The sequence below is a fragment of the Dermatophagoides pteronyssinus genome, unplaced genomic scaffold (assembly GCF_027571235.1).
Source record: "Dermatophagoides pteronyssinus isolate colony J.1.1.1.1 unplaced genomic scaffold, Derpt_VIB-CSIC_2022.12 sq0001, whole genome shotgun sequence".
In the NCBI taxonomy this organism is placed as follows: domain Eukaryota; kingdom Metazoa; phylum Arthropoda; class Arachnida; order Sarcoptiformes; family Pyroglyphidae; genus Dermatophagoides; species Dermatophagoides pteronyssinus.
In genome coordinates, this window is record NW_027461525.1 from 1962122 (window position 1) to 1978017 (window position 15896).

The 15896-nt window shown below is 28.1% G+C and overlaps 1 protein-coding gene across 1 annotated transcript; it reads left to right on the plus strand.

The window, feature by feature from the left end:
* The first annotated feature begins 8730 nt into the window (after window positions 1–8730).
* Window positions 8731–14671, plus strand: LOC113793309 (uncharacterized). The gene is made up of 2 exons (XM_027343322.2): window positions 8731–9629; window positions 11800–14671. Exons 1-2 carry the CDS (start codon window positions 9529–9531, stop codon window positions 14624–14626), a joined length of 2928 nt encoding a protein of 975 aa, XP_027199123.2. The 5' UTR covers window positions 8731–9528; the 3' UTR covers window positions 14627–14671.
* The last annotated feature ends 1225 nt before the right edge of the window (window positions 14672–15896 follow it).

The window sequence follows — 15896 nt, forward strand, 5'->3', positions numbered from 1 at the left end:
AACAAAGCAAAAAACAACAAATGACAAGACAAAAACAACAAATGATTATTATGTATAATCACATTGTTTTATTAGATAAAAGGAGAAAGAGAAAAAAATTCCAATTCGATGATGTCATTTGTTGTTGTTGTTGTCAGAATATACACCACAAACAAAACAAAAAGAAAGATAGAAAGACAGCTTTATATGAAAAAAAATAATGAAAGAATTGATTAACACAACAACAACAATCACTAAAGATATTTGGACATTGAAAAAAAATTAACTTTATAGACAGAATAAAAAAATAAAAACCAAACTCGTCACCAGAATTATTAGAACCAATACACACACACACAAAAAAAAACACCAAATACAGACATGGACACTGAAACCATAAAATTCTAATAAACTTTTTAGATGTATCACAAACTAAAAAAAAGATAAACTAATAATGATAATTTTGATCATTTTAATATACAAACAAACAAAAATTAACATATAATGAATGAAACAAATAAATCAATCAACAAATGCTGAAAAACAATTTGTAATTGAACTGGACAACAGATGCAAACAGTACCATATTGTAGAAAAAAGGATGCGCATAAGGAAATGGAATTATATTTCATGTAGCCAAAAAAAAACATCATCAATAAACAAAAAACCACAGATGTACTTGGATAAGATTTTCCTTTTCTTTCTTTTTTTTTTTTTGTTATTCTTTGGTTGGATGATCAAAATGATGATTGTTGATTCTTTCTTTTTTTTTTTTTTGGTTTTAGTGCGTTAATGATTTGGTTGGTCGCATTTAGCAATGATTTAATGAATGAATGACATAGACATAGAAATATTGTATGTAGTTGAAGAATTACGATGAAGATGATGATGAGTGCGTGAAAGATAAAAATATGAAAACCAGGAACCAAAATAAAAGGAAAAAATTAGCTAAACACACAAACACACACATATGGAATAGAAAGGGAGCGTCGTCTTCGACGATTCGGATTTTTTTTTGATGTCGTGGCTGATTTCGTTGTTGTTGTCAATTCAAATAAATCTGATTTGTCGAAAGAATCAAGAAAACAAATTTATTTTGTTTTGTTTTTTGAACGTTGTTTGTTAGATCGTCGTCGTCGTTGTTGATCAAGTGTTGATGGGCGAAAATCAAACACGCAACGGCACCATGAAATGTGACAATTACCAATATGCAAGATCAGAAAAATTTAGGACACAAACAAAACGAAACAAAACAATGTTTCAGGAAGTTCCTAGGCAGAATGAAAAAAAACTTGTTAAATGAGTAGAGAGGGGATACACCTTTTCGTTATTATTTGCAAGAATAAAAAACAAATCCAAAATAAATAGACAGGTCGTGTATGGGCCAACTTTTCACGAAAAAATAATAATAATTTTTACATTTTATATGATAAAATAGCCATTGATTCATTGGATTGGAATGAATGATTGTAATGCGAGAAAAATTGATGTGGAATCATACACCAGAATTATGTGTCTGTGTACGAATGCCGGTTTTGACTATTTTGTTCAAATACTTGTGTATGGTATGAATACACGAACTGTTTGAATTTTACTGGCTGATTTATTCATTCAATGGAACAAAAACAAATTCTGTCTGGTTAAGAAAAATTTTAGATTGAATGATTTTTGTCTTCGATGTCTAATAGTATAGTATTCTATCAGGCATCAGATTTTCAAATACAATTGAATAAGTAGGAATTTTTTTTTACTTTGATAGAAGAGAGATAGTGACAGTGATAGACAGTCGCAGTTGCTTATTATGATTCTTTTAGAATATTAGCAAAGTATAGAATAACTAGTGGTTCAAGTCTATACATGAAAAAGTTATATATGAAATGAAATTCAATGAATTTTTTTTACTCAGACACACACACACACACACACATTATCTGCATTTGTGTGGGAGTCGACCATACTTTGCGTCGTCATCATCATCATAACCGGGCGCCAAGAATTGTAAGTTGTTTAATATATTCAACAGTATGTATCACACTAAGAATTATTATTTGTTTTCAATATATGAACAGGATGAAGAAAAATATTGAATCAAGCTCAAAATAATAATAATAATGATTGACTGGCCAGAGGGTTGATTGGTTGGTTGATTTACTATCCAATACAATTTTTATCCAAATCATTTCTTTTCAATAATAATAATAATTGATAATTTGAGAAATTTAATAAACAAAACAAAAAAAAACCCGATAATCTTTCTTCAAGTATCCCAAATATTCATTTGTTTTATATTATTTGTTTCCAAATGAATTATTATCATGATTGTAAGATGAAGCCGCCAGGCATAATATTCCATGGATGATGGCCAGATTTTTATCATTTTATTTTTTTACATTCGTAAAATAATCATCATCAACAATAACAAACTGAAATAAGAAAAAAAATGAAAAAATCAAACTAACGAATTTTCAATTTTTTTTTTCTTCAAAAATATAATGATTATATAATCAACCATTTCATTTCCATATTTTTCTTTTTTTTTCGGTGAGAGTGAAAAAAAAGAAAGATTCCAAATTCATATTCGGAAATCATTTTATCCCTTTTTTTCTAATATTCATCATTCTTATTAATATTCATTGAATAAAAGAGTTTTTTATTTCTGTGTTCGGCGTGATCATATGGCGGTATATACAGGATAACACTGGGAATATTTGAACGAAAAAAAAAGAAGATGACAATAGTGAATTGAAAATGACAGGCCAAAACCAAAATGATAATAATAATAAACTAATGACAAAATTAAAGCTACTACGACTATTACTACTACTACTATTCTAAAACTATGAAAAAGTAAAATAATAATACAGAATCTGTAATAATAATAATAATAATAAAATATAAAAGATATGGCCGACGCGCCTAATTCAACAAAGAAAGAAAAAAAACAACATCAAAAAGAAAAAAAATTTCATATTCATTCAATTATTCGATAGAATTAGAATAGGTATTGAATGACGTCGTTCAATAATAATAATAATAATAAAGTAGATTCATTTTTATTTTGTTAGAATAATGAAATACATAAGCTCATGGATCATCAATATTGTTTGTGTTGGTGTGTTGGTATATGGCTAAACTATATCGAGTTTTTTCAAATAAACCAGATTCAGATATATTATATTCACAGATTCCATAGTGTGTGTGTGTGTGTGATACTATTATAACCCTAACTATTTAGAATCATGTATATATATCATTTCAAAGATCCATTAAGACAAATGAAACCAACAAAACAAAAAACAAAAAAAAAAAAAATACCAAATTTGATTTCATTCAAATCATCATCATCATGATGAAACCAGGAAAAAAAATATCGTTTTCGTATTGTGGCGCTTTTTTATCTTACATAATATGACAGATATATACACATTCTACTATATTCATTTCCATTATCATTGTTTTTTTGCCATCATCATCATCATCATCATTGAGTGTTTTTTTTTGTAATAAAACAAAATAATGCAAAATAATATTAATAAAATGTAAATGAAAACAAAAATAAGGATTGAATACGTGATTGTCGTTATATATTGAATAAATGATGATGATGATGATGATTTACAACAATAACAACAACAACCACAACAACAAAAGTAAAAATCCAATGATAGATCAATATGGATCGACCAACATTCGTTTGAAAGTTACCACTATCATTCCAACAACAACAACAAAAAGAAAATTATCTTCATGAATAACGATAAAACAAAACCAAAAAAAAACTATGAAATTATCTAAAACAAAATTAACAGAATTCAATCAAATAAAAATAAATAATAGTAAAAAAATCATCATTATAATGATAATCAGTAATATCAAACACACACACTACTTTTTTTCATATATGATGATTTTGTTTTGTTTTTTCAATCAAAAAACATCAATATCAGAAAAAGAATGTGAATATAAATCGTTAATGTACTGTAAATCAGTTTTTTTTCTGGAGTTAATTAATGGATAGACGATAAAAGAGAAAATTCAAGTTAAATAAATGAGAATATAATTAATATCGACTTAGCCAGTGAAAATTTCTATATAAAATATGATTGTCATTAGATGACGACATTGAATTGGCATTGACCATCATCGTCATCAAGATCATTCAGATGGGTGGGTGTGTGAATAACTACTAGCAATCCTGAACCACCACTGGAATTAATCAAATATCTGATTCTCATGAGAAAAATGAAAAATAGACAATACAATACATCAAGGTAAAAAAGAAGAAGAATAATTTTATTGTTTCATAAGCACGACAACTATGACATCAATGCAAAAAAAAGAAGAATTTATATAAAGCATTTTGATAATGAAAGTTATTAAAAATTATACATGCTATTTAGCAATATAGCAATCTATCCATTATAGAATTGAAAAGTAAATTCTGTATGTGGCAAATGGATAGTCGTGGAATTCAAACTAAAAAAATACGAACCAAAAAAAAACATAATAAAAAACGATTGAGAATGAATGAATGAACTATAAATTGACAAAATTAATATCATCATCCGTATATTAAAATGACAATTTCCTTTTTAGTTTTGATAATCATTTTATTCTTAATATATGTTAAATGAAAATTTGGATAATTGTCTGTGTCAAATTCATCAAAGTCATCAACATAATATTATTCTCAAAGTAAATATAATCCTATGTTGTTGATTTTGACGATGAAATGTTGATTCATTTTGAATGATTTACTTTATTTTTTCCATTCATATGCACACACATCATCATTATAATAGTTTTGATTCAAAATCTATAAACACTTGTGATAAAATAAAACTAAAAGCCGATTACAATTGCTCTTTTTTATTATTATTATTTTCAGGAATAATAGGAAAAAAATTGTCATAATTATTATGAATTTTGAATTGAAAATATTTTAAAATCTGGCATTAATGTTTTTAAAAAATGTTGATGTTAATGTTGCAAGTGTTAAACATGACAATCAATCGGAAATCAAGAAAGGTCGTTTTTAAAAAAAGGAATTTTTTTTCTTCAAAAACATTTTGAATTGTTATTTATAACATCAATTTACATAGATGGCAGCTCAAATTGCTTGATAATATTCTTTCAACAATGATGATAAGAACATTTTCTAAATATTTTTTAAAAGTTTCTTATTGTCTCCATAATGATAGGAATTCATCACATGAATATCACATACATACACACACACACACACACAAATGCCGAAAAAACGTTTGAAATGAACAACAGCAACAACCGAATATCAAAACAAAACAGGTTTCAAATCGTTCCAATTGAACGAATTTCTACAACAATCAAACCGGCAATATGTCGGGTTGCTAAAGATTTTTTTTATATATCAAAAAATCATTTCATTTATGAGATATATGGGCTGGCACCGAAAAAAAATACCCGGATCATTATTATTATTTTGTTGTTGTTGTTGTTGTTTGTCGGGTGAAATTCGTTGTTGTTTTTTCTTACTTATTTTGATCAAGATTGGCTTTTATAAAAAGAAAAATAATACAATATGGTGCTCTGGTTGTTGTTGTGGTCGGATCGGATCGGATCGGTCGGTCGATGTAATTTTACAATTGATGAAGAACAATCAAAAAAAGAAAAAAGAAAAACAGCTTTCACCCTAAAGAGATTTTTTGAGAATTTTTTTTTTCTTCCCCATTTTGAAAAAAAGTTTATTTTTTTTCTCATTCTTCTGATTATTCGAAGAATGAAAAAAAAATTACCCCAAATTTTCTTTGATGATGGGGGATGACGCCCGATATTTTTGTTGTTGTTGTTCTATTATTTCTTCTTCTTTTTTTCGAATATTGAAAGCCACCAAAAAAAAACGATCAGGATTGTGAATAAAACTTATGACGACCCATATAATAATAGGATTGGATTCAAAGAAAGAAGGAGAAAGAGAAAAAAATATAATAATTCTACCGGCATATGATAACGATGATGATGATGATGAAAAATCATTCATCGAATGATATTGATGTTATAAATTACAGATTTCTAGTTGCCAGAAAAAAATAATATCAAAGATTTTTGAGGGCAAATCAAACCAAAAAATCTGTTTTATTTAAAGGTCAATAAGGTTAGATATTTTGACATTTATTATTATTGTCATAATAATAACAATCTTTATTATTACACAAAAATAAATTTCAATCAAAAAATTTATTTCATTGTTTTAAGATTTTGTCATTTGCCAAGAATTAAAGATTTTTTTTTTTTGTTGAAAAAATGAATTATTATAGAATTTTCTGTTTATCAGCAACAACCAAAACAATAGCCCAACTAATTCAAAATTGATTTTGTTGTTGAGAAATTTCAATTATCATTTAATTGATCTAATTTTATTGAATGTTTTTTTTCTCAATGTAGTATTCAGCTTTTAGTTGAAAATATAATCAAACAAAGAATTATATATTATTGGTAAAATAAAATAAGATATTTAAGTTTTCAATGAAACTAACAAATTAAACATCCAGCCAGGTTTGTGAATAAAATGAAAACTGTTGTTGTTGTTGTTGTTGTTCTTTTTCACTGTTCGTAAACCGAAAGAGAGAATGCTGAGAATAAAAAAATGGACAACCAGATCAGGTCAGTATCAAACAGCATGAGAAAGAGAGAAAAGATAAAATGACCACTTTCAAATGAGAAGCTAATTCTCTCTCTTTTCTTTTTATTTTAACTTTTGTATGCTTGGTTGGTGATCATCACATCACATTAACATCAAACAAACATAGTCGGGAGAAAAACAATGAAAATCTTTCGTATTCCGTTTTTGTTTCTAGGTTGATCGATTTGGTCTTATTGTTGGTTGATGTCAGTGTGTTTGTATGTATGGATTATCTCTTGTTGCCTATCAATTTTCTCTATCTCCATGTCTATTCTCTTTTCTTTTTCTTTTTTCATTAAGACAGAGTATATTTTAGTTATTTCTAATGAATGAATAGCATTAACTTTTTTCAAAGATATATTTGCGTGTGTATACTTTTTATTATAAGAGTTGTTGTTTTTAAATGGACGCCCTTGACCGTGAAAAGAAAAGAAAATATAAATAAAGAGCCACAAACACATCAATTGTTGTTATCGAGAAAATATCCATGACATTGACGGTCGGATATCTATTTGTGTGTGTGTGTGTGTGTGTGTGTGTTTTGGATTCATTTCAATGGATTTTGCTATTTTAGAAAAAAAACTGACTTACTGAATAATTTAGATGGAAAAAAGGTGAGAGATTTCCTTTTTGTTTGTTTGTTTGTTGGTTGCTCTCAATTCTTTCGTTAACATACAAAAAATGGGACTCTCTTTTTTTTTGTTTACCAGATTCTCTCATCGAGATTTTTTCTTTTCTTTTTTCTCACATACAATTCATCATAAGGTTTACTAAAATCTCTACGTGCATATTGAGACAAAAAACGGTGATGATGATGTGAATTTCTCATTCATTTTCTTTTGTTGTTGATAATGATAATTCTGGTCAAGATAAGTATAGAAAAGAAAGAAGAAGAAAAGAGAACAATAAATGAAAAGAAAAGATGAGACAAACACACACACAAAGACATCATGGTGCTATTGGTCTATATCTTGTCCAAAAAAAAAGCTAAGGTAGTATTCGGTTTACTTCGGTGATAATGATAATGATGATGATGAGAAAAATCGTTCTTTTTCATTGGGTTAAAAGCAAAATGACATTGTTATTTTCGATTGTAGTGATCTAGTGTGTGTGTGTGTGTGTGTGTGTGTGTATAGTTTATTCCGACATCGATATACCGGGATAATGTACCAGAAAAAATCCAATATTTCAAACCAATCATCCATCGATAATAAAAATATAAAAAAATAACGAAGAGCTTATGTTGCCAAAATAATAATAAAAAAAGTGTATATAATCAACCAAATAAATTTGAAATGAAGAAACAGTTCAACCATAACCAAAAACAATGAAAAAAAAGATGATTCCATATCATTCACACAATAAACAAATGAATATGAATGATGAAAATATGAAAATGTGAATCCAATCATCACAATCATCATTTTATTCATAAAATTTCTGTTTTTTTTTGACAATCAACGTTGTTTCAATTCAAAAAAATAGTAGAAAAAGATTTTCCTGTTCCTGTGTGTGGTTGTTTTTTTCTGGTTTTAAATCCTTAATCTAAATCAGTTTCGTTAATTTTCAATCAATTAATTTACCTAACTTTGATATCGACTTGTTTCTGTTTTATATCATCAAATAATCATTGAAGATTTTTGTGATTATTATGTGTTTTTGTGTATGTGTTTTTTGGTTTGTTTGTTCGGTTGTTTACTAAGTAAAGTGTATGTGGTTGTGGGTGTCGAAATCAATAAATGTCCAGTAACAATAACAACAACAACAACAAAAAATGTCAATATCGATTCCGATACAAAAAGCAAAAAACATCCAGAAATTTGAGAATAACTAACATTCAAACATTAAGAATTTCTTTTATGATTGCATCAAGAAAAGATCCATTTTTTTCTTTCTATCAAAATTGCTTTATTATTCAATTAAATCTTATTTCTTACCAAAAAAAAGTGATGATGCTACTATAGATTTGGGGTCACATAGAATTATGATGATGACAAAATAGTGTTAAAATACGAACAAAAAAAACTAATCAAATTTATTCTTTTCCATGGAGAATAGCAAAAATAGTTTTTTTGTGTGTTAAATAAATTAATAAATTGACCACACAAACATTATGTAAGAAATAGAGATCATTGTATTCAGTGTATTTCTTTCTTTTTTTCTTTTATTCAATTTGTCATCATCAATGGTATCATATTTTGTTTCTCAATTGATAATCAAGACAATTCGACTGACGACATCAATATGTCTATTATAATCATAATCATCAAACATGAATTTACTATAAATCAATATATTTGAATGAATAGTTTCAGTAAGCCAATTTAATGATATGAAATCAGAGCAACCACACAAACAAACAAACAAAAAAATCAATCAAGTAAACGAAAATGACATTCAACCAAAGCTAATAATAATGGTAATAATCGATTGGCGTTTGATTGAAAAACAACAATAACGAAAAAAGAAAGAAAGAAAGATCCCAAAAGTGCCAATAACAATAATCTTCATTCAAATTGCAGCAAACAACAACAACAACGAAGAATTCAAAAAACAAAAAACAAATTCATCATCTGCATAGGTGAAAATGCTAACAAGTTTTAACTATAGACAACGCTTTAGACATTCATTATATTTTATTTGAATCAAATTTATCATGCATGAACAACATTAATAATATAGAAAATACTTTTGTTGTTGAATTATATGTATAATTTTCAAAGTGATACAAACAACAAGAATCAATAAGAGTAAATAATAGCCATTTGTAATCGAAAAGGAAGCAAAAAAAAGCCACCGATTTCAAGCCAAAGAAAAAACCATTTATTAAGGTTATTTTTTGGTTACCTTCTTCAATATTCAAAAGAATAAAATAAGAGCAAAAAAAAATGTCCCATTTTCATCACCATCATCATAACTATCAATTTCATCATCATCATCATCGTCATTCCGAACATTGTATGAAATATGTTAGAAAATCAATTACCAGGTAATAATGAAATTATTTTTTTTTGTTTTGATAAAATCAAATCTATTCAGAATCACTGAATACAGATTGACCCGGTTATTGTGAATTTGTCTATAGAAAACAAATTCATTAATGTTGAACTCATTATACATTGCCGTATAACAATTCGAATCTTTTTAACACTAAAAAAATCAACTTGAATGCAATAAAAAAAACTGTCCCTTTAATTAGCATCATCTCTATTGTATACGAAAGGGCGCGTGGCTCACACCTAAGTGAAAGATGAACAATTATTCCGGCAACCAGGCAAAAGTCTTTTTTTTCTCACATAACACCAGTTAGTCATTATAAAACAAACACATCAAACTATCTTATTATTGTTTTTTTTTCATTTTATTACATTCAAAACAGTTAGTATGATGCAAACAAAATTGACACTTGAAAATTTTGAAGTTCTCATTTCACACACACACACTTTACAACCCACTTGATATATTCAGTTCTTATTGAATCTTTTCTTTTATTCTCTCTCTCCCTTTTTGATTCAATAACTAATTATGATAAGCAAAAGAAAAAGAAAACTTTTTCCTATCATTACAATCGGTGTTTGATCGATCCGATTATCATTATTATTACAGTGATTCAATAACAAAAAGAATTTTCGGTTTTTTTCTGTTGTTTAAAAAAATTCTTGCAAGCGTGACAAACATTTTATATAATTTTTTTTGCTGTTGTTTCCTAAATGGACAAATTTGTCGATCTCCTTCAAGAAATCAAACATTTAAAGACGTGAATTGAAAATATTAAAGAAAAATTTCAAAATTTTATTTCAATTCTTCCGAATAACATTGAAGAAAATAATAATAAAAAAAAAGTGAAAGGAATTGATTGTTGAAGCTCGAAAATCTACCAATCATGATTATATAATTAATCGATCATGATTGGTGATCATCATCATCATCAAAATTGTTGCCCATCAAGCAAGCTAAATTACCCACCACCACACATAGATTATAGCTGGATGTTTTCTTCAATATTAATGTTAGTGATAAATTGTTTAATACACCAGGAAAAAACGGGGAGCCGTTGATTTTTTTTTCATCTTAGCTGTTTCCATAATAAACGATTATTGATGATGATTTGATCAGCTAAATTGACTGAAAAAAATATATTAATCTTATATATTGTATGATTAAATGTTGCATATTTATTATGGTTACAATGAAATGATTTGATTGACCACAACAACAACAGTAATCGATAATTTTCTTACAAGAATCAAAAAGAGAAATTAGAGCAACCATGATTTCTCATTAATCGGTCAGTCGGATGATTTTGTTTTGTTTTTCTTTTTTTGATATGAAAATGACATGACAATGGTATCCATGAAAAAAGGTAGTTTATTTTCAGTCAGAATTCATTTGACATAAATGTGACATTTTTTGTGTTCATCGAATTTGACAGTTATTTTTGGGTTGTATTTTTTTTCTCCTTTCACATTTGAACTACTTGTTGTTTGGTTCGGTAATAATCAAACGAAATATCAATCTTTAGTTTCATTGGTGTCATGTTTTAGATTTTAAAGAAACCATCGTAAACAAATCTTTTTTTTCTGATGAAGAGAAATTCTTTTTTTTCAATACAATTGAAATCAACCAACAGGTAGGCAAACATTCATTCAATTATTTTTCAAGCCACAATTGAATGTGAAAATAATCACCAACTACAACCAAATGCCATATATAATATATTTATAGCTTAGCTTGAATGATTTTGAATGTCATCTTCATCATCATCAGTCAACCAACCAGCCAGTCAGTTAGCCAGATTGAATTCCAACAATTTATTCGGAACGATTTTCCAATCGAATGATTGTTATACATGTTTCAAACAAACAAACAAACAAAAACCACATATGTTTTCAATAGATAAGAAGAAGTAAAACGGCAAAAAAATGACTATTAATATAGTTTATTTTGTTTGGAAAATATGTAAATAACCTATTATGAAAAAAAATATCTTTTTTCAGTAATGGTAAATTTAAGGAAAAAAATTTAAACGTTTTAAATTATCCTGAGGTTGTTTGAATAATAACACATTTTGAATAAAAACTATTATACCAAACATGAAAAACGATTAGCCTAATTGTTGTTTTTTTTCTCTATTTTCTATTTCCCCATAACACGTTTAGACAATTTGATTATAATGATGATACGAAAAACGATAATAGACAAAAGTCAATCAGAATCATCAATGAAGAATACTCCATATTCAAATTTTACCTGTTTATCATAATGAACAATATGGCTTTACAATCATTTCATCGTCATGATGGTCGTTGTCCAAATTTACGATCATTATTGTTTATATTATTATTGGCCATCATTCATATTGTTGAATGTTCACCATCAGCAACTATGATGATGATGATGAATGGTATGTCACCAAGAACCATAACCAGTCAACCATCAACAGAAGCTATGTTTGACGATAATTTTTCCATTATGCCAAAAGTCATCGATAATGATAATCGACAACGTAATTTAAATATTCGTAACAAACGTCAATTATCTTCATTATTATCACCATTACAAATTCGATTTGGTCGTCCACAAATGGATCGTCGTATTTCGGCATCGTCAATCAAAGCTCGTCAACGGCAATCACCATCATCATTTTTGAATGGCTATTTACTGCCTTCACGATTACAAACATCTAATCATTCAACTTCATCATCATTTACTGGACGATTGATTACGAAAATGATCAAGAATCAACATAACTTACTTCATCAATTTGCATCATCACTGAATGAACGATTACGACCAATAGTAAATTTAAAACAATCTCAACGATTGAACAACAATAATAATAATAATACTAGAACAACAAAAATGTTAGAATCATCAGATACCAATCAAACTGTACAATTTAATAAAACGTCAAATAAATCTTCACGAAGAAATGATTATGATCCTCTTTGGTATAACAACGATATTATTTTGTTGGATGATTATGATCATGAAAATGATCATCATACCACTGTTAGCGGTAGCCTAAATGATCATCTATCCTCACCAACATTGAATGTCATCGATGATGGACTAAATAATACAAAAATTGCTCACAATATTTTGATCGTACATAAAAATTCTAAACTTCAATCCAGTTCAAACAACGATAAATTTTCTGTTCAAACTTATGCCGAACCAAATAGGCTTTTATCTCCATTGATAATCGATGAATTAGAATTTGTACCTATCAAAAATAATCATCGGCCATCAACTATGATGAGTTTGGCACAATGGAAACAAAAATATCAACAGCAACAACAACAACAGAATAAGTATAGTACAAAACCATTGGAAGTGGTAACATCATCACCAACCACTTCGAATTCGTTGAAACCATCCGAAGATCAAAATGATAATGTTGATGATAATCAAATGCCAACTTCATATGCTGCATCATCATCATCATTGTTTCCGTCTACTTATGTACCTCGAATATCATCACCATCATTCATCACAACAACATCGTCACCTGTCACAAAAAAATCATTTGATAATCGTCGATCAACTGTGACCATCGGTCATAATAATAATCGAATTCCATCAACAACAACAAAAGCACAACTTTTATTAACAAATTGGCCTTCAATGATAATAACAACAGCAACCATGACAAATCAAACATCAACAGTTCATGGACTATTCGCATCAACAACCATAAAACCTCAGCATGATGATAATGAACAGGCCACCTGGAATGTTCATAGTGATGACTACCATGGTCAACTAATAACATCGAATCCAATCAACATGGATAATGATGGTGATTCATCAGCTACGCTGATTACCGAAAATCCATCAACCACATTGACAAATATGATTGATGTTGCTGATGGTGCAACCATGGATGATAATACATTTGAAATGCTCAAAGAATTTAATGAACAACTAAAAGAAATTAATCGTACAACATCGAATCCAATCGATCTATACAATGGACAATCCAATAGCAATGATGCTGAAATTGCGGCTGAAAAACAAGAACCAAATCTTGATGATCCGACAATAATTGTTTTTAAAAATAATCACATCAAACCGTTCAAGAAAAGACCAATCACACAAAAACCACCGACAAGTCGTTATACTGGTAAACCACCTTATGCTACAATATTCAATTATCCAACTACTACAGCTATGCCTTCACGACGAACATCAATAAGTTTTGCTAATGTATCCGGTTATCGAGTAAAACAACCGGAAGAGATTAAATCCGCTACATTGACTATATTAGATCCACCATATTCTGCCAATGGAATGCAATTACCAATTAATACAACAATAGTACATAATAATCTTCTTGTGCCAATGAAAGAAGGTCGACCAAAACCAAAATTTCCAATACGAACAACGACAGCATATCCATCATATCCGATTATGACCGGTAGTCATTGGAATTCACAAACAACACCTCCTTGGTATATGACAACTGTAACAACAAATTCTCCGGATCGTTTTGATGATGAAATGATTGCCATACCATCCGAGAATAACTATACAATGATTGAAAATGATTTTAATTCATTTGCAACAGCTTTCCAACAATACAACTTGACTACAACAACAACAATATCGCCATCAACTATTGCAATTACGAAAAAAATTTACAAAGCACCTACTGTTTATACGTATCGTCCACAAAAACTAACAACAACAACAACAACAACTACACCTAGACCATCACATCAAACACATAAAAAACGACCATCAATGTTTCATGCTATAAATGCACCACCAATGCCAATCATAAGACCACCGGTATCGATTGTACAATCAAATCATATGATTTTTACTAATTTAATGTCAAGATTACGTAAATTTTGGACATCTACATTTCCAGCTCCAATGTCTGGATCACCACATTCAATATTGGGATTTTTACGTTCAACTGTTTATTCATTGATGGTTATGTTATTGCCACCAATAGCATTGATGACATTTTTTGCCTGAAAATAAACCTCCAATTCTAATTTATCTAACCGAATTTTGTGTGTGTTTCGCTTTCTTTCTTTCTTTTATTTATTAATTTATTATTATTATCTTATGATTTTTTTTAAACTTTTACTTTTGATTCATTTTAAATAAATTATAAGAATCAATAAAATTTGATTCTAACAAAAAATTAAAAAAAAACTAAAACAAATGATTAAACAATTGATATGGTCAGGCTACTAATCAAAAGCTTAATGATTTCGAGAAATAAATGATCAGATTACAATCACGATTAACAATCATTTAATTATTCATTCATTCAAAATTAGGGACAAATTCAAACCTAAATACCAAAATAGATATCACCATTGATTAACTTGATTTAGGATTACAATAACCGAAAAAAATAAGCAAATGAATTTTATCTCTACAAATCGATCTTGATCTCATTTTTTTTGTTTTTGTTAGTCAATCAAGATCGTTAATCATAATGATAATCAACGAATGATCATAAATGAATGAATGGATTGTGTAATTGTCATTTAAGGTACTACTGCACAAACACACAGCAGTTATATAATATATTCTCCATTTAAACATGTCAAGAATATCGGTGTCATAATCATATAATCGTTGGGGTGTATTTTTTGTTTTTGGTCCAAAAATAGAAAAAAATAGGAAATTAGGATAACCAACTATCAATATGAAACATGTGGAGTTGACCTTTTTTTTCTTTCCAAAAGTAAATGAAATGATAAGTTATGAACAATCAAAAAAAGAAAAGAGACAGACAACAATCACCATTCTGTGTGTGTGGTTAGTCAACAATAAAATGATTCAAAAGAAAAAACAAAACAATAACCGACTACCGGGACGATTACTCTACATATATTTTTCATTTCTTGGTTATTTAACCTTGAAGGATTGGATTTTCATCAATAGTCTCTGCCCAAACATCATCATCATCAACAACAACAACAATAACAATGGGTATTACAATCGATTTTTCTTTTCTCCTTCTAATATTTATGTTTAGTTTTGTTCAATGAATATAATATTGAAACTTAAATGAGCATCATTTTTCATATATTCTTCAATATATCATTTCAATGTGGATCAATTGCCTATAGAATTGCCTGGTCAATTTCACTAAATGATGATGGCAGATAATAATAATGAAAAAAAAATCTAGGATAAATGATCATAGATAATTCTTTTCAATCACTAACTACTGTTATTATCTACATACACACACAGAGAGATCGAGATATAATTACAAATTGGTTTT